The sequence below is a fragment of the Cicer arietinum genome, chromosome 8 (genome assembly GCF_000331145.2).
Source record: "Cicer arietinum cultivar CDC Frontier isolate Library 1 chromosome 8, Cicar.CDCFrontier_v2.0, whole genome shotgun sequence".
Lineage (NCBI taxonomy): Eukaryota > Viridiplantae > Streptophyta > Magnoliopsida > Fabales > Fabaceae > Cicer > Cicer arietinum.
In genome coordinates this window covers 6,657,185-6,676,722 of record NC_021167.2, presented here as the reverse complement: position 1 = coordinate 6,676,722, position 19,538 = coordinate 6,657,185, and the positions used below count along the sequence as shown (strand labels likewise).

General features: G+C 33.5%; 3 protein-coding genes across 7 annotated transcripts; 2 read left to right on the top strand and 1 right to left on the bottom strand.

Annotated features, from left to right (window-relative positions):
• The first annotated feature begins 968 nt into the window (after positions 1 to 968).
• Positions 969 to 4,289, top strand: LOC101500713 (uncharacterized). The gene is made up of 4 exons (XM_004512220.4): positions 969 to 1,298; positions 2,561 to 3,346; positions 3,573 to 3,620; positions 3,698 to 4,289. Exons 1-4 carry the CDS (start codon positions 1,116 to 1,118, stop codon positions 4,016 to 4,018), a joined length of 1,338 nt encoding a protein of 445 aa, XP_004512277.1. The 5' UTR covers positions 969 to 1,115; the 3' UTR covers positions 4,019 to 4,289.
• A 363-nt stretch (positions 4,290 to 4,652) lies between these two features.
• Positions 4,653 to 14,798, top strand: LOC101500178 (DNA mismatch repair protein MLH3). Of its 5 annotated transcripts, XM_012719155.3 has the most exons (26): positions 4,657 to 4,981; positions 5,132 to 5,183; positions 5,301 to 5,348; positions 6,086 to 6,240; positions 6,342 to 6,399; positions 7,102 to 7,159; positions 7,278 to 7,370; positions 7,451 to 7,616; positions 7,736 to 7,751; positions 7,884 to 8,104; positions 9,202 to 9,271; positions 9,355 to 9,444; positions 9,644 to 9,911; positions 10,011 to 11,062; positions 11,161 to 11,233; positions 11,325 to 11,434; positions 11,862 to 11,935; positions 12,038 to 12,235; positions 12,748 to 12,792; positions 12,865 to 12,918; positions 13,027 to 13,133; positions 13,380 to 13,425; positions 13,571 to 13,630; positions 13,736 to 13,808; positions 14,128 to 14,213; positions 14,291 to 14,798. In XM_012719155.3, the coding sequence occupies exons 1-26, from the start codon at positions 4,856 to 4,858 to the stop codon at positions 14,462 to 14,464; spliced, it is 3,573 nt and encodes a 1,190-aa protein (XP_012574609.1). In that variant the 5' UTR covers positions 4,657 to 4,855; the 3' UTR covers positions 14,465 to 14,798. The 5 variants fall into 5 exon arrangements, with proteins under 5 accessions (XP_073220242.1, XP_012574609.1, XP_004512276.1 ...); XM_004512219.4 differs by having other exon boundaries at positions 9,644 to 11,062; positions 12,041 to 12,235; XM_012719154.3 differs by having other exon boundaries at positions 9,644 to 11,062.
• A 1,189-nt stretch (positions 14,799 to 15,987) lies between these two features.
• On the bottom strand, positions 15,988 to 19,306 carry LOC101499845 (DNA-directed RNA polymerases II and IV subunit 5A-like). The gene is made up of 3 exons (XM_004512217.4): positions 18,856 to 19,306; positions 17,400 to 17,513; positions 15,988 to 16,333 (listed from the first exon to the last, which is right to left on the bottom strand). Exons 1-3 carry the CDS (start codon positions 19,237 to 19,239, stop codon positions 16,208 to 16,210), a joined length of 624 nt encoding a protein of 207 aa, XP_004512274.1. The 5' UTR covers positions 19,240 to 19,306; the 3' UTR covers positions 15,988 to 16,207.
• Between the last annotated feature and the right edge of the window lie 232 nt (positions 19,307 to 19,538).

The window sequence follows — 19,538 nt, the reverse complement described above, 5'->3', positions numbered from 1 at the left end:
AATTGATCATATTTGAAAACATGATCATATTTGAAAATATTGTCCAAATCTTACGAGTAACTCTAACCAATCGATGTAAAAATTTAAAATTTGTGTTTATATATTTTTATGAATTATATATAATTTTTTTTATTTAAAAAAAATAATTTTTTTTTAAATGACTTAAGAAAATTGCGTTTACAAGTGGACTTATTTAAAGAAATCGTCATTTGCAAATACGATTTATAAAGAAGAAAAAAAAAGTATATTAAAAAAAAGTATATTATTGATTGCATTTGCAAGCTTTAAGTATTAATAGTCTCAAATATACATCACAATCTACAATACAATACATCTTCATTCTCTTACACTCTGCTTCTGAAGCCTATAAAGAGTGATCAACCTTAAACTTTAATATATAATAAATAAAAGTGATAAATTCCTATGCACTTACAATATAAAACCTTTTTACCATATTTAAACAATAAAATATGACTAAATAAATGCATATACATAAAAGTTTTTTTTTTGAGGTACAAATATATACACACAAAAAATTAGAATGGTAAATAATAAAATAGAATTATAATAACTTCATAAAGATATAGTTTGACGAGTTAAACTTTTAGAAATGACTAATAAAAATAGCATTATAATAACTTTTTAAAGATATGATTTGACTTGGTCAATTGAACTAAATAAAATAGTAAATTTATTTCATAAAATAAAATGGTAAAATTTGAATTAACATACCAAAAAAAAAAAGGTCAATTTTGACGTGTAACAGAGGCAAAAGGAGAAGATTAGAAGAAGGTAATAAAATGGTAGACATTGAAAAATGAAAGACCCATGTTATTAACAACTAAACATCACATGAAGAAAAAAAAGCAAAAGATTTGAGAAAAAAGTGGAAACAATAATTTTAAGAGTGTTTCATACGTGACGTGATCCATTTGCAAAACCAGCAACACCACAAATAGAACAACAACAAAAAAAAAACAATACTTTCACCACATCTTAATCAAGTACTTCACATCCAAGCAATTTCCGAGTTAAATTAAAAGTACCCATTTCATTGGTAATTCTAAAAGTTAAAATTAAATAAAAAAGATTTGATTTTTCAATCTGGGTTTGTGATGTCTTGTTCTTCTTCATCGGGATCGGAGGAAGATGATGAGGGGTTTGAGTCTTATCGGAAAGGTGGTTACCATGCCGTTAGAATCTCCGATCAGTTCGCCGCCGGTAGGTATATAGCTCAGAGGAAACTTGGTTGGGGTCAATTTTCTACTGTTTGGCTTGCTTATGATACCAACACCTCTGTATGTTGTTCTTCTTCTTCTTTTTCTCCTTTATTCAATTCACCAATTTTTTTTTTAATTTTAATCATTTCAACATGTGATGGATGATTCATGTTTTGGATTTTAAAGTTTTTTTTTTTTGAATGTTTGTTGTGTGTTATGATGCATGTTTCTTACTTGTAATATATATTTTATTTTCTTTAATGTTGTTTTCTGTTACTGAATGAATGGATCTAAATCAGTTTTTTTTTTTCTTCTCTTTTTGTTCAAAGTGTGTTACAATTATAAATTCCCAAAATTCCTTTTGTGTTGGAATTGGAATGGCTGAAAATGGGTGAATGGTCCTCACAAAATGTGACCTTTTTACATTTTGTTTTTGTCTTTTTATGTAGAGGGGCAATAAATGTGTCTGTTTGAACTTTGAACTGGTTGATATTTTTGGTGCTTTTTTTATGCTCATTGTTTTTTTTTTATTTTTTTTTTTTATATATAATCTAACACATGTAGGGCTATTTATGTTTGTTGGAAGTATATGGAATGGAAGTAATTGTCTTTCTCAAGTTCATTTTTGATTCAGGAGTTTTTTTCACTGTTAAGATTTAGAAGCCTTTTTTTATGTCTACAGTCAAATTTTCATGGATCCAAAACTTCTGATACCATAAATGGCATGAATTATTATTGTAGGATCTTGCTAATATTTGAATGTTAAATGGGAGAGGCTTTACCTATATACACACTATGGTAGTATTTGGTAGACATATTTGAATAGAATGAAACAGAAAACTTGGGTTCTATTTTATGTTTGGTGAAGATTAAAATCCAAACAAAACAGTACACAAAGTAAAACAAATGGCAGTACTCAATTCCGATTTGTTTGTTTAGGCTTTTGGGAGAGTCCAAATGGATTTCTATTGAAGCTCTCTCTCTTTCACATGCTTTGAAATTGATTTTGACGAGAAGTAAACTTGATTCCTCGTCTAAAACAAGCAATAAATTAAACCGAAAAGAACAAAACAGAACAAGTAGTTTCATCCTGTTTTAATTGCATGTCATATGTTACTTATGTCACAATTCATTGATCCAGCTGGGTGGTTCTCCGAGCCCTTGTTGCTAGGAATATATCCAATTTCATCATATATTTATGTTTATTTCAAAAGTTTTCTGTATAAGTAAACATTAATGTTTGCGCATGTATTGCATATTGTTTACCTGACTAATGATGATTTTTAATTTTTTTTTGCACCCTTCATGTCTTTTTCTAATTTTAAGATTGTGGTTTTCAGTCATATGTTGCTCTCAAAATCCAGAAAAGTTCAGCCGAGTTTGTTCAGGCTGCCCTGCACGAGATCAATGTTCTTTCGTCCATTGCTGATGGTGATCCATCAAATTCAAAGTTTGTTGTCCAATTAATTGATCACTTTAAGCACACGGGTCCAAATGGGCAGCACCCTTGCATGGTCCTCGAGTTTCTCGGTGATAGCTTGCTTCGTTTGATCAGATATAACCATTACAAAGGTCTTCCATTGAATAAAGTTAGAGAGATTTGCAAATACATTTTGATTGGTTTGGATTACTTGCATAGCGAACTTGGTATAATCCACACCGACTTAAAACCTGAAAACATTCTTCTATTTTCAACTATTGATCCTGCCAAAGACCCACTTAGATCTGGAATGTCCCCGATTTTAGAACGGCCTGAGGGAAATGCAAACGGCGGACTTACGAGTCTCATCGAGAAAAGGTTGAAAAAGAGAGCAAGGAGGGCAGTTGCTAAGATATCGGGAAGAACAGCTTTCATTGAAGGAAGAGGAGAAGCTGCAAAGTCTGATAAAAATGTCGATGGTATTGACACAAGATGCAAGATTGTCGATTTCGGAAATGCGTGTTGGGCTGATAAGAAGTTTGCAGAAGAAATACAGACAAGGCAATATAGAGCTCCTGAAGTTATACTGAAATCTGGTTATTCCTTCTCTGTTGACATGTGGTCTTTCGCATGCATTGCTTTTGAGCTTGCAACTGGAGATATGTTATTTACACCAAAAACTGGACAAGGTTATAGTGAGGATGAGGTATGCTGATTTTTTCTAATAAACTATTATGAACTGATTGGCTTAGGTTTCATGCATTACTGAAAGACAAAACTGGATACCAATGCATTATTAACTTAGATGTCAAGTTGACAAATTTTCTACAAACTCTGATATGCATGTTTTCAACTTTTCAAATAACTGTTTCATGATCATGTTATTCATTTGTTGCTTTGAACAATAAAAATGTCCATGGTGCTGATTTCAGGATCATCTTGCCATGATGATGGAACTCCTAGGAAAGATGCCGCGGAAGGTGATTGATTACACTCATTGTCTGCATATTTTAATTCTTGAATATACTGTGGCATATCTAATGCTTGTGGATTGCAGATTGCTATTGCTGGAGCTCAATCCAAGGATTTCTTTGACAGGCACGGCGATCTAAAACGGATTCGAAGACTAAAATATTTGCCACTTGACAAATTGCTGATTGATAGATATAAATTTTCAGTGAATGATGCTCATGAGTTTTCAGAATTTCTTTTGCCACTTTTCGATTTTGCGCCTGAAAAACGACCAACTGCGCGACAGTGCCTCCCACATCCATGGCTGAACTGCAAGGAGTCAGCTCCAAATGAAATGAGAAATGAATCTACTGTGGAAAAGGTTAATGTTGGGATGAGTAACCTTCAAATCAAGGTGGGAAAATGATGTGAGCCGTCTGATCGAAATCTGATAGTTTGAATTGTTTGACTTAGACAAATGCATCATGTCTGACTGCATGGAATCCAAATCCATGTTTTGACATAGTCTCACAGCTTTAACATGAACTACTGTTGATTGTGATTTGTTTTTGTTTTTATTAAATTTTATTGAGATTCTTTCCAGTGGATTATTAACTACATAGATGTAAATCAGTAAAGAATTTTGTTCATCCAAGAGATATATATTATTATTCACATGTTGTAAGTCGTTACATTCATCCAAATCTACTCTTGTCTTTTTCTTATTAGAAAAATAGGAGAATTTGCGTGTATAATTTCAATTTTGTTTCTTTGTCGTTGCTTTATTTAAATTTTTATAAATATATTAGAAGATTTAATTTTTCAAAGTGATCACTTTAATTAATATTCAAATGAATAATTGATATTATATACATATATGACTATATTTAGAATATTTTTTCACAAAAATAAAAAATTATTTAACAATTTAAAAAATATACATAAATTAATTTTAAAAATAATAGTAACAAAGATAAATTTGATATGTTGAATTTTTTTATTAATATTCGTAATTTGATAATTGAATGAATTAATTAGATATATTTACCAAAAACAAAAAAAACGTAAACGGTTAACCTCTTAACCGACACACGTTGGTTGCAAGTTTCAGTTTGAATCAAACCGCCATATTCCAAAAACACAAAGAAACACACCTCTCTCGGAGTGAGTTAAACGTCGACGTTTAATTAGAAACCCTAGCCTAGGATCCCTCATTCCAGTTCCACGCAGTTCATGTTCGTCGCTATCCCGGCGGTAGAGCTTGATGGCGACCATAAGGCCTTTGCCGGAGGCTCTTCGTAGTTCAATTCGTTCTGGCATTTCCTTGTTCGATTTTACAAGAATCGTCGAGGAACTCGTTTACAATAGCCTCGACGCTCGTGCTTCGAAGGTACTATCTTTTATCTCCTACTGTGTAACTCTGTTTTCTATGTTTTGGTAATCACAGCCAGTTATTATAGAGAGAGAAGTCAAATTTGAAAATTGCTTTAGCTTTGAGATTTCTTACTATACCATTAACTGTGTCTTGTCTTTGTTTTAGGTATCAGTGTTTGTTAATGTTGGGAGGAGTTACTTAAAAGTAGTTGATGACGGTAATTTTTATTTTTTTTATTTTTTTTAGAAATGTATATTTATATTTGCATGTTCAAAATCTGTAACTAAGTTTAGTTTTTTGTGGATCGTTGTGGTTTCAATGCATGGTTTTGTAGGAGATGGAATCACTCGAGATGGACTGGAGTTGGTTGGAGAAAGATATGGTGTGTTTTTCTTCAATGTTGCTGGTTGATTCATGTAAATATGTGATCATTTTGATGCGCCTTCATGCTTCTTTTCTTGTTGGTCGTTTTCTGAATTTAGCTGTCTCAGGCGATACTAGTTTTTTTTTTTTCCCCCTAGAAAAAATGTATGGTGGAAGATATTTGGTGATCAAAGGGGCCATCAAAAGAAACTTATATTGTTTTTTAAGATTTTTCTACTTACCAATGGGACGTAGTTACTTGATAAAGTTCTCTTTATGTGGTGACCCAGATGACGAAGTGTGTATTTGGAAACTTTAATTTTGGTGGTGGAGATGTGTCAGTCTCGAAGCTACACCTACTAGCCGGTGTTGGTTTACCACATGGAGGATGGCTTCCTGTGTTTCCAAATTTTTGTCTCGAAGCTTAGTGACTTTACCTATCTGCCATCGCGCACTCAATTTTTGTGTTATATGCGATATGATTTAGTATTTAATTGCTTTGACTGCCTTTTCAAATTGCCATATATGCTGTTGTTCTTCACAGTCAGTTTTATATAAGTTTATGAACATAATTTGCTATCCCTGGACTCTAAACATTAGTTAGTAAATGTAACTCGGTGGTCATGGTCTGTTGCTATGGGTAAAACTTGACATCTAAAATACAACAATAGTGGGTTTCTATTAGGTGTTTATCTTTCATGAATTAAGTTTCGTTGCTGTCGTTGATAATATAGTTTATGCATATTTGTCAAGCAGCAACATCAAAGTTTCTTAATTTGGCTGACCTAAATGCCACAAGTGGAAACTTTGGTTTTCGTGGTGAAGCTTTAGCTTCCATCTCCGAAATCTCTTTGTTGGAAATAGTGACGAGAGCTTATGGAAGGGCAAATGGATATAGAAAAGTATTGAAGGTAGAGATAACTTCCAATGTTTTATTCTGGTAGACTAATCATATTATAGCTGCTAGTATTAATGCAAGGTGTGATATTTTCTTTATTGTAATTGACTGCAGGGGTGCAAGTGTTTACATCTTGGTATTGATGGTGATAGAAAAGAAGTAGGCACAACAGGTTATAAATTTGATTAATCTGATAGTTGCATAGTTTTTTGTTTCTTCGTATGACTAAGGGTGACATCAATTCATGCATAGATGCCATTCAATTTTCCTAAATTTACACGCTGTTTCATGAGATTTAGACAGTGTTTGGTATATAGATTAGAATAGGGTATAGTATAATCTATGGAGTCTGTGATATATTTGGTGCATATTGAAAGGGAAATAGAATATAACATAATGTAAGAAAAGTGGTGCATTCTGTTTCCACTGAAAGGGTGGAATGGAAGAGTTCTGTTTTGATCGGGTGCCAATCGCTACTCTAGAGTCATGGAAATCCTACAGTCATTAAACTTCCCTTTTAGTCTTTTGACTTTGAGCTAATTAGGATCTCAGGATTGTTTTCTGTGTTTTATGGCTCTCTATTTAGGATCTTATTATTCTATACTTTTGGTCTTTTGATTTTCACTTTATTGATTGCCAGATTAGACAATTTTTAATCTGTCTGCCTCCCCCCACTTGATAATCAATCTTTCCTTTGGCTTTCTGTTATATTATTTTCTCTCATAATCTCTCTTTTACACCAAGAAATCTGCAATACATGTTCCATATTCATTGCATTTATGCGACTAGAAAAGCCTTTCTTGATGATGAATACTTTTATCTGGTTTCTTTAATACAATAGATTAATTGCTAATTAAGACCTTTTGTTTTTCAGTCATTGTCTGTGAAATATTTTACAACCAACCAGTTCGGAGGAAACACATTCAATCCAGGTTGCTTTTCTCTTGTCCCACTATACAAGCGACATGTTTTCTGAAGTCGTATTATGGAAACTTTGTTTCTTTTTCTAAATTTTGGATTGACTGATGAATTCTGTCTCTGAATTGGAAGCCCCATTAAGGTACTTCAATCAATCAAGAACTGTGTAATGCGGCTTGCACTTGTGTGCCCAAATATTTCCTTCAAAGTTGTTGATATTGAAAGGTATTTTCTCTGCAAAACCTCAAGTTATATCTTCTTTTTTTTTTTTTGGTTTTGAAACACTTTTTATACCCTACGTGTAGAGAGGATGAGCTTTTTTGTTCACATTCTTCTCCTTCTCCGCTGTCCCTTGTAACCACTGGCTTTGGGGTGGAGGTCACAAACTCTCTTTATGAATTAGAAGTTGAAAACGGTATCATAAAACTTACTGGATACATATCAGGTCCTTGCAATACCCTGAATATGAAGGTAACTCATATTTCTTATGCAAAAAGTCAATCATCTATCTCATCTCATCCTTATTTCTGGGTTGATTCTTCTCTTTCTCGTCCCCTAACTTTTGGTGTGTTTCAATATTTGCTTTGCAGGCCTTACAGTATCTCTGTATCCATGTGACAATACAAGTTTAGAGATTCTAATTGTAATGATTGTGATAATAGTACAAAGTTGATCTATTGAGGTTTGAAAAAGACTCAAATGTCATAAACATTTGTACCTTGACTTTAACGTGGTTAGATATCAACTCACAGTTCGTTTGCAAGGGCCCAATTCATAAGCTTTTAAGTCAATTGGCTATTAGGTTTGAGGATCATAACTCATGGAATGCTGATAATGAATGCCCAAACAAAAAGAGAAGCAGATCTCAACCATGTCCAGGATACATCTTGAATTTAAGGTGCCCCCGCTCTTTATATGTTTTGACCTTTGAGCCATCAAAAACTTATGTTGAATTCAAGGTAGTCTCCTGTTTTTTCTCTTAACGACTCCTATTTTATCTTACTAGTAATTTTGAGTTTGTGCTGCATAATTGTTTGCTTAATGTCCATAAATGATTTTTGTATGGTACACGGCTAGTTAGTATGAGAACATAGAAGGGAAATGCAAAAGATTTTCTCATAACTATAAGTGTCAAGGGTCATCTTTGAGTCCTTATCTTTTTTATCTTGATTCTATTTGTGCTTATGGTACATATCAAAGAGATAATATTGTGGTACAAATTTTTTGCGGATGATATTGCCCTAGTGAAAAGAAACAAAGAAGAAATGACTGAAAAGTTAGAGAGATGGAGCCAGGTCATGGAAATACATTATTTCTGTCTAAGAAGAAATAAACAAAGTACGTGAATACAAATTTAGCAAGAGAGACACAAATTGTAATTTAGAGGTAAAAAATGAGAGCGTACAATAATACCTTGCGTCCATTGTACAAAGTGATGGGAGATAGCAGAAGTGTCAACCATAGGATCTGAGCAGATAAAATAGAGAATGCTTTGGGTTTGATTTGCAATAGATAAGTACCATGCAAAAGGGAAGAAAACTTGGTATCTCAAATATGAAAATATTACATGGATGAGTGCTTGCACAAGACAAGATAGAATTAGAAATAGTCATTGGAGAGAATGTTGTGCAGCTCCCATTGTAGAAAAGATGGTCGATTCTTGTCTTAGGTGGTTTGAGAATGTTTAGAGAAGTGTTGGTAATGAAGGTTGAAAAGATAGAAGATAGTTCAATAGTTAGAAGTAGAGGGAGATCAAGGAAAAGTATTGGTCAAACCATTAATAGAGAACCAGAGATATATAGTCTGTCATTTGATCCATGTAGACGACCTCATTTAGTGGGAAATGTTTGGATTTGGTGTTCTAGTTTAGTTTTTACTTTCTAGATTTTATAATACTTCACATGTAATCTGGGTGGTGTAAATGAACTCCAACCAGGAACAGTTAGCTTAGCAGAGATTTGAAGCTTTTTCCCCATGTTATAGTTTCAGTATGAATTATCTTATGACATCCCTTCCTACACAAATTTGATTATTTTCCTTTCCCCCACCTTTTAAGGATTGGGCTCCAATACTAAACTTCGTTGAAAAGGTCATCAAACAATTATGGGAGGGAAGCATAGCTTGTGGTATACCATCTCACGGTATCTTATTGATAATATATAATACAACTAATTGCTGGGTGCTTTTATTTAACTCTGAGATGCTTCAGGAGATTCCTCCCAGAAATCCACTTATATGGTTCAAGAAGATCAACGGGAGAAAGTAGATGCAGATGTCAACACAATTTCAGCGGAAGCAGGTAAAATTTCTAATTTGGTGATCATGCAATTTCCTTCCTTTACACTAATTAAGTCTGACCAATTTTGATCAAGTAACATACTCATTATAGGAAAACATTACAAGAAAAATAATTTAAATCTACGTAGGCTACTGTAGGTCATGTTGGTTTGGTTTCTCTTTTAGCCCTTGATGATTGTTTTCAAATATCTTTAATGCAGATATATCAAAATTTGGAAACCAAAATCGTAAGGATTGTTTAGACCTCTTCTTTTCCACTTCACACAGGCTAACTGAAGATGACAACCATCAATGCAACAGGGAGGATGTGAGAACCTCTGTTGGTTACTTACATCGAGGGACCAAGATGTTCGGAGAGAAACAAAATAAGGAAGGCCTTCTTTGTCAGACCGGTTATTCTGGCAATTCACTGGATGTTTCATACGCCAAAAGCATGTCTATCATAAAAAAGAATAGCAGTTTTTTGAGGTATGATAACAATGATATATTACAAGGAGATTACTTTTTGGATGTTATGTGTCCTGCTGTAGAAAGTTTCTATGATAATATACCTTTTTATGCATCAAGTTCTTCACATGGAAGAAAATTAAATAAAGTAGATGCTGGTGTGATCTGTGGATCATTTGAAGATTATGATTGCCATGGGCTCGGTTATGATGTAGAGATTAGTGGGGATTTTCAGAAGCCTTTTCTAAAGAGCTGCTCTACACATAAAGGAAATATCCTGCACGAGAAGGCTTTGCTTGTAAGTGATGAACTTGAACTCCAAACTGATAGCTTTTGGAGCGAGCAAAATCTAGGGGAGGATTGTTGCAGTGGTAAGGATTTGTATGCCCGTCCTTGTGTAAAAGTTGCAAAAAAATTGAAGACCTCTGAAGATGATGATTTTCTCCCTTCAAATCCATGGTATTCGGCAACACAAAAAGAAAACACTGGTTCTGATGATCTGTTGTCAAACTCTGAATGGCATCCTGTCTATCAAGAAGCCACGTTTCAAGCTACTGCATTGGGTGTTTATCATACCATTGATAGTAATGATCTTGAAGGAGCATCTAGATGCTATAAAAGGATTCATGGTACACAAATTTTTGATGAGGAAGAAAATTGGAAAAACTTCAGTTACGATCTTGGAGGAACATCTAGATGCTGTAAAAAGATCCATCGTACACATATTTTTGACGAAGAAGAAACTGGGAACAACCTCGGTGATGATATGTCAAGGAATGCTATCCAGCATCCCTGCACTTCAAGTTTTGCCAATAGTGGATTTAGTTTTGATGGTGCTGTTGATTGTAATGGAATATTCAACAGATTGGTTGACTGGCCTGATTTCGGTGATACATATTTCACTAAAAGGTTGGATATTTTAAATGAGGATCCAGACTGGCTATTACGTGAGTCAAGTATTAGAAACTCTAAGAGACCCAATACTAACAAAGGCAAAAAGGATCAATTTAGGCATCCAACTTTGGAGAAGACTCAAGTAAGATCTAAAAGAAGCTTCTCAGCTCCTCCATTTCATAGAAGTAAAAGGAGGTTTTTCTCTTTAAATCAGCCTCCAGAAACGGTAGCTAAAAGACCTACTGGCAAAGCATCCCACCCTACTTCCAATCTTCTAGGTTTTTCATTTTCTCACTTTGTTTTACACCCTCTGCACCCTTTTTTAATGTAACACTATTCCATAAATCAAATTGGACTTATGCTTTGGAATCTGCAGTAGCTAGTGATTCTAAATACTCTCAACATCCTCCTGGTGATGCTAGTAATGAAGATCTATTGCAAGAATTAAAGTACAGTATTATTATCTTATTAAACCTTACAGTTGCTGAGTTGTTGGAAATAATTTCTCACTGATCCCTTGTGGTTTCTCCCTGATCATAGAACTAATGTGAAAGGGTGTTCGGAGGTTCTGGAGGCTACACAGGTTAATGACATTGCCGAGATTGATGGGTCTGAAATTTTTAAAATTCAACAGAATGATCCAATCAGGGGTGAGTTTAATTGTTCCAAAAACTTTATTCTCATGCTCTCACAAGTCTTGTCCAGCAATATCAGCTCATTTGAAATAGTTTTTGCTCAGAATCATGTGAAATAATGCCCAGCCTTGAATTAGGAGTGAGTTGAAAGGGATTGATGCCTTCGTAGATGTCTTATAGATATTATCCTGAGGAACTATTTAGTTCTAAAATAAGAAATTTACTTACAATTAATTTCTTTATGCTGTGTAAAACTGGGTATTTCTTTGTTACAAAATCTGCCAAAAACCAATACCAAAATTGTGGAACTCTTGCATTTCCTAATATTATCTTCTGTACTGAAGAAGTTTACTGTCAATATAATTGGACTGTTCTTGTAGTTTAATTTTTTTTCTTGTCACTTAATAATTTGTTGTCAAACCCGTACTATCTTGTATTTCAGAATCGGTATCTAGGGAAGTACAAGATTCCATAGATTATGGGACCAAATGGAGGAGCTGCTCACCTCAAACTCATGTAACGTGGTCAATTTTTTAGAGACATATTACATTACATAGGAGTTTTTCTTTAGTATGTAGGAGATTTTGTGATCTGACTAGGATTACAATCTTTGTGCAGAAGAAAGATAAACTAGTTGACATTCAAAGTCAAAAAAATGTACTGGACATCTCTTCTGGGTTCTTGCATCTTGCTGGAGATTCACTAATACCTGAAACTATCAGTAAGAAATGCCTCGAGGATGCCAAAGTTCTCCATCAGGTGGATAAGAAATTCATTCCAATCGTGGCTGGCAGAACCCTTGCTGTTATTGATCAGGTCAGTTGTTGAATATCATGGTTGAATTTCTCTCCTAGTTGACATGCATAGCATTGGTCGATATTTACTATGACACATTCTAAAAGGACATAAAGGACATAACGTAGTGGATATTTACAAGTTAATCTTTTGAGTGACCCATGCAGCTAAGCCCTCCTGTTAATCTTCTTGTTGTATCTGTCTATTGCAGTTCAACTTACACTGTGACTCATAGCACAACCCAGAGTTTCTTTTATCTCACTCCTTTTGAGTAAGCATAATGTACTCTACCCAAGACACCCACATCATCTCTCCTCAAACACCCCTTGCCTATACCATGCAGACCCATTGGGTCGTCTCTTCTTCCTGACCTCCTGGACTTCCCAGCATGGCTTAAATCATTTCTTTAAAAAGCTTCAGAAACGCCCACAAGTGCTTACTCATACTTGTGCATTCTCCTGACCAGTGAGAACTGAGAACCTCTGTCAGGAAAGTTGGATGTGTAACATTGTGATAATTTTTTTTTTTGACAGCATGCTGCAGATGAAAGAATCAGACTGGAAGAATTGCGCCAAAAGGTAAACTGTCCGCATCGCATTCAATGTCATAAATATTTCTCCAGTATGACTCACTAAACTAGTTCAATATAGGTATTATCTGGAGAAGCAAAAGCAATAACCTATCTAGATGCTGAAGAGGAGCTGGTATGCATCATATCGTATGCATTACAGGATTTAATTTAATGTAAATGTCAAGTGTGACGTGTTTTGAGTCTTTAGTTTCTTAAACTGTTAGAACAATGCTTCATACAGGTGCTTCCGGAGATTGGTTATCAACTACTTCATAGTTACAATGAACAGATTAAAGATTGGGGCTGGATCTGTAACATTCATTCTCAAAATTCAGATTCCTTTAGAAGGTATACCTAACTGGCTATCTCACAGAGTTTGCATGGTTAGCTTGATTAATGGTCATAAGATAATCAATGTTGCAGTATTGGAGAGTCTTTTCCGTAGCTTACCGTTCATGGGATGCATCTCAAAATCTTATAAGATTCTACTTATGAAATAAAAACTCAGGCTCAAACTAAGTAAAAGAAAAACTAACACCAAACTCATTCAATTTGTTATTGTTGCTTTTTTGATTGTTTTGATTATCTTTGCAGGAATTTGGATATTCTCAACAGACAAATGACCGTCACTCTTGTTGCTGTCTGCACTCTATCTTTTTCCCCCTTCAATTTTTCTATTGATATTTTTTTTTTTAAATTATGCGATAGTTATTGTCAACTTTTTTAAATATATACCTGACGTGATTTTGCTTTTCATTTTACTGATGTTAATTATTTACTTGAAGGTACCATACATTTTAGGTGTCAATTTAAACGATGTTGATCTTTTAGAGTTTCTTCAGCAGGTTACAAAATTTCTGATTAAAGCCTTCTTCTTACCTGCTAGTTCTCATCGTTTAATAATGGGACATCTTTAGCATTTTTAACTTCAAAGTTATCTTTACCTTCAGCTAGCTGATACTGATGGATCATCAACAATGCCACCCTCTGTGGTACGGCTCCTAAATTTGAAAGCATGCAGAGGTATATGCCTAATCTCACTAGCTACAACCACTTACACTAGTTCAGAAAGCCTTGCTCTTACATGTAAACGAGGATAATTTTTTCAATTAAGTTAGAGAGCTCAGGACATAATTATCTACAAAGCCGTATTGATTATAACAATCCTACCGACTTGCATTATTCAAGGGAAATGCCTCCCTATTTTTGGAACTTGCTCGGAATTATTATTTTATTTTATGAATATCATGAGCAAAAACTCTCATCTTTTGGTTATGTGTTCATCCACATGTTGCAGTGTCCAGCACTATTTTTTAATTTTGTAAATGTTTTTTTTCTGAAGGTGCAATTATGTTTGGGGATTCATTGCTACCATCAGAATGTTCCCTTCTAGTTGAAGAGCTAAAGCATACATCACTTTGTTTCCAGGTAAGATATATGTTGTTTTAATGTTTGTGCATTTTTTAAGGCAGTTTTCATGACGGATTGAGGGATTCACTGTTCAGTGTGCTCATGGGCGACCAACCACTGTTCCTCTGGTAAACTTGGAGGCACTGCATAATCAAATAGCCAAGCTTGGATTGATGAGTGATGGCTCAAGTAATAAGTGGCATGGATTACAAAGACAGAAAGTTTGCATTGATCGTGCAGTACAGCGTTTACATTCCGCAAGGAGTTGAGACTTCAGAAGAAACTGAAGTTGTTGTTACTACTACTAGTGATGAGATCAATTCGACAGAAATAATGCTCCACTGCAAAACCATTCTTTTTTATCCGAGTGTACTGCAATATTGTTTAGTTAAGAATAATGAAACAACTGTCAAACAGTTGCTTACATGGATATAATGCCATTTGATAAAGATGTGACAATAATTGATGAGTTACCGTGAAAACATCAATAATTGATATACAATTTAGTTTAGGGCTAACTATCTGTGTATCAATATAGAATGGATGAGTTAAAATGCAAAACCATATATCACACGAGAAAGCCACCATCAGTTTGATGTGAAATTAGTGTTCAAAGTTCAAACTATTTCTTCATGTGCCAAATTTAAAAATAATTGAATGTGGATTTCGAGAATGTGAAAGTGGCCAACACCAACACACAAAAAGCATACGAAGTATTAGTGCTATAGAATCTTACATGAAACTTAAGTGTTAACTATAAAAGATGGAATAATATATTTTTTAAGAAATTAACACATTATGAGAATTAATTTTTAATATACTAACAAAGATTCTTTAGATAAACTTCAGATCTTCCCTCCTACAAAATGATATACTATAAATATGTTCAATGAGTTGTAGACATAAAATGTAGGTATTTTGCCTAGCAATGATTCAAATTGTAACTTGATGTGTTGCGCGAGACAAACATCTTTTTACAAGATTCAACCCTCATGTAAGTTTTTTCAAAAAGTAAAACTAAATGAAATTGTTCATCAACTATAAAATGTGTTCTATGAAATCCAACTCATAGAAATACCTTCACTTTATGAAATTCTTTCAAAACGAAAAGAACCTCTCTTAGCAAGTAATCCAAAACGGTATGTTACCAACCCAGGATATCATCACTATCATGTCTGAACCCGCACTATATGTTAGTTACCCGACACTATCTAAGAGATGCGAAGGCAATTGCTCTAGCAGTCCTATAGTGAATAGGCCATTATATTCCAAACTAAATACAAAATTAGAATGACTTCACATTAATAAGTTTACAAAAAAAAAAAACTCAAACTTCTATTGAAACATCAAAATACAATGTAATCTAAGGACTCTTTTTGCTGCAATTGCCACAAGTTGTTGCTCGATCTTTCTACTCAAAATGTTTATAAGATTTTCTGTGGAACATTTTTTTATAGTTTCTGAATTATTTTCCCCATCAGAAATATAAGTCAAGAGAAGCAGCTATAATAAATAACTATGAGAATAAGAAATGTTGAGAAAGAAATTTAAATTTTAAATGCCAAAAGAAAGTTGTTCAGTGTGTTTTTTTTTGGAAAATCAGGTTTACTGTGTTTATTAAGCAACCCAAAATTAGATTATGTACTAGTGCAACGCAAAAGAAACACGCAAAAGGCCTAATAACAAGCTATTGTTGATAACTCTCCCCCTCAAGAAATACATTTATAAAATTGTGTGGACTCACATATCAAATGTAAAACCGATAGGATGAGTTGCTACGCATAGAAACATATGTCATCTTAGCAAAATAATTTAGATGTCAATATAAAGTACAATATTAATGACTGACGTTAGCAACCATAACAACTTATGTCATGTTGTTTTGTCATTGTAATACATTACAGTAAACAAAATAAAATGAAAGTTATATAATCACTATGCATGCTTTGCAGAAATATTAGTAGGTAACACATTGCAAAAGTAGTATATGGCTGATGATCTCAACAAAATTCTTATACGACAAATCGGTATGTAACATATCTTCCTGCAGTCTCACTCTTTCGGATAATCCTCACAACTTGTCCACGCTTTAGTCCAAAGTATCTCGCAACAGGATCCGTCATCAGGATTCTAGGTAGCTGTGAATGCACGGATATTTTACTGGTTAGATGTATAATGAATCGTAACAAAAATTTGTAGTAGAATACTATAATTGCAAATACAGGATAATATACACACATACAAGATCAATACATTATATAAAGAATGAAGGAGTTTTAATACTAACAATTACATCTTCACCGGAAGAAGTTGCCAATCTAAATAGATTCAAAAGCTCCCAAAACAAAAGAATGACAAGGATCATAATACATCTAAACTTTCACTATGCTTTAATGAACAAATACTGTCCAAACTTAGTAGATGCATACATTTAATCTAGAAATAGAAGGTTTTTCTGTTCAATGATGAGATTAACTGTAATAGTAATAGTATGTTATGTTGTTTTAGCAAAAGTTCACACAGACTGGATTCATCTATCCTTTGTATTCCATCAAATATGAAATAATCTTATTCTATTGGGTTGCAGAATTTAGCATTTCTTTTTGGTTTTTGCACTTAACTTTTTTTAGGCATGCCCCTGCATGGCAAAACCAATCCAAGATGCATGCAATAGAATTGTCCAATCCAGACTTCGGTCAGAAGGTAACTAAAGCCTTGTCAGAGATTGTTTCAGTCATAATTCAAACTCGATTTCTCTCGGACAATTCATCCTTAATAGAAACTCCTTAACCACTTGAGTATAACTACTTGGCTAATTTGGAGATGTTATTATTAGCTTTACAAAGGTTAGTTTCCAATTCGAATATCATTGAAGTGCAATGCAGGATTAGTATCTTAACTAACAAGCTTGGGGTTTTTGTAGAAAACAGTTTTATTGATTCAAATCATTGAGTCTCATACAACCACAAGTTGCTGAAAATTCGGTCACTAGTTAAATAAGGTTATTACTAATACAATATAAGATGTAGAAAGTACAAACACAACAAACTCACTACAGAATCACAGAAAAACATCGGAAACAGTTATATTTGCAACAAAAGCATACCAGAAAATCTCATCCACATATTTTAAGGTTTAATCTATACAAAAATCAAATCAAATATATAAAATTTTATTTTTTAAAAAAAGTACAAAAACACTGACCTGAGTTTCTTTGACAGTGTATTTCTGGAGCAAGGCTTTCTTCTCATTGTCGGTGAGCACTTGATGTTCTGGCACAAGCTCGTGATGTGTTACGTTCACCAACAGTTCTTCCTCCTGCACCACCAACAGTTACCTTAACCATCAACGACAACCACCACCGACACAAAAAAAAAAAAAAAAACTATTCTATCTATTTATCTCTCTATCATCTATCTATTCTAACAAACAAAAAATCTCTTAATGACATGTAACAGAAATTCACATCTTTATTTTCCATCATTTTCTCCTATATTGTGCAATCTTGCACTCAATCTCTACTAGTTCATCTATTCTTAGTCTATCCATTGTAAGAAAATTCATCCACTAATGACATGGAAGAATTTTACAGCTTTGTTTCCTGTCATTGTTTCTACGCATTTGTACAATTTTGCATGGGATCTTTACTATAAATTAATAATACAAGAATCACTCAATTAACAAGTATCACCCTCGTATAATTTAGTTCGATTGAATCACCATTTTGATCGTTAATATTGCAAAGGCTGGACAATCTAGTCTCCTAAATTTACAAAATTATAAACTCGGTGTCACCCTTTCAAATGAACATCATCAATCAATTTAGTCTCTACTTCAACTTCATCAGTAGTATTAGCGATGGCATTAGCATGCAAACAATAACTAAGAAGAGATCACCACCAAATTATTTGTATTCATCCATCTATAATAGTTCAAAGAATGATCACTTTTACAACATAAAAACTAAATTGACCAACAGCTTTCAATTTAATGCAGTGGCGAACTTTTTGACAACACAGACATGGATAATTTGTGAAGAATGGCAGTGCCGTGGCGTTTTATATGGCGGACTGTTTTCCATTCCACCATGGTCCATCATCCGCCATCGACAACACAGCCAAACACGTCAAAATCAATTCTAAACCTCTGAAATCAATTTTGCCTCTATCAAAAGTGGAGCCAAAAATACATTGTGCATGTTTAGTTCACATTGAAATTGACAAAATACAAAGTGCATGTTTGGCTCCTCTTTTGGAGGATTCAAAATCAATTCTAAAGGAGTAAAATTGACTTAGACATCTTTGGATAGTATAAGTATAATTAATATTATCTCCAAAATTGATTCTAACTTGAACCTAGTATCCATAGCTTTTGAGTTCAAACATGATTTTTACACTGAAATTTATCATTCAAGTCACTTTTACTTTAATATATCTAAACATAAATTATTTTACCTTTAACTCAGTTTTAACTAAAATCAATTTTAATCCACACACAAAATCAACATGATTTTTGTCAATTCCACAGCTAAACCAAACATGCACTAAATCACTCTACACTTACAATTTCAATAACCAATTTCAACTAAATCAATTTTACATCTAACTAACTAACATAACGAATTAAAAAAAAAATACAAAAATACAAAAAAAAAAAATACCAGAAAGATTTCAAGCTGATGTTTGGACGAAGAAATTTCACTGAGAGCATTCCTCGCAGGTCCAGTAAGCTGAGTCTGACAAACAATAATCCCTCTACCAACCTTATCATCCGCCATACGGTTAAAAAAACTTCTAACAACCTTAACACTAACTTTAGCGTCATCACAAAAGAACACGTAAATTTGATCTGAAGATTTAACTCTGTTGGATGCTTTAATAACTAGGTCTTCTCTCTTCACGTGTTCTCCGAATTTCGATTTGAAATCTTGTTTCGACATGGTTAGGTCGGAATCTGGAACGACGTAGTTTCTGTCGTTTATCATCTGTACGACTGTTTTGTAGACTCTGAATATTTTCGTTAGTTCTTCTTCTGAAAACACCATTGTTGCGTTTTTGTTTCTTCTTGCTACTTTTTCTTCTTCTTGTCTCTGTTGTAAACCGTTAAACCCTTAGACCCTGTTTGTTTTTGTTTTGTTCATAAATTGGGCCTATCTTAATGGGCCTTTCCATATTTATCTTAACTTTACGTATATTTACCATTAAAAAAAATAAAAAAAAAAGTTTACGTATATTGAAAAAATAGTTATAGTAACAAATTTGTTTTAAAAACGCGTTACTTTTATATATTTATTTCTATAATTACTGAAATTATAAGAGAGAAAAAAAATGTATTTTTTAATAA

Coding starts and splice junctions, on each gene's coding strand:
- LOC101500713 (XM_004512220.4), top strand. CDS start 1,116: ATGTCTTGTTCTTCTTCATCGGGATCGGAGGAAGATGATGAGGGGTTT. Junction 1,299..2,560: donor CTTATGATACCAACACCTCT/GTATGTTGTTCT, acceptor TGTGGTTTTCAG/TCATATGTTGCTCTCAAAAT. Junction 3,347..3,572: donor AAGGTTATAGTGAGGATGAG/GTATGCTGATTT, acceptor TGCTGATTTCAG/GATCATCTTGCCATGATGAT.
- LOC101500178 (XM_012719154.3), top strand. CDS start 4,856: ATGGCGACCATAAGGCCTTTGCCGGAGGCTCTTCGTAGTTCAATTCGT. Junction 12,236..12,747: donor CCCTTGCTGTTATTGATCAG/GTCAGTTGTTGA, acceptor TTTTTTTGACAG/CATGCTGCAGATGAAAGAAT. Junction 13,426..13,570: donor TGACCGTCACTCTTGTTGCT/GTCTGCACTCTA, acceptor ATTTACTTGAAG/GTACCATACATTTTAGGTGT.
- LOC101499845 (XM_004512217.4), bottom strand. CDS start 19,239: ATGGTGTTTTCAGAAGAAGAACTAACGAAAATATTCAGAGTCTACAAA. Junction 17,514..18,855: donor ATCAGCTTGAAATCTTTCTG/GTATTTTTTTTT, acceptor TTGGTGGTGCAG/GAGGAAGAACTGTTGGTGAA. Junction 16,334..17,399: donor ACACTGTCAAAGAAACTCAG/GTCAGTGTTTTT, acceptor GTGCATTCACAG/CTACCTAGAATCCTGATGAC.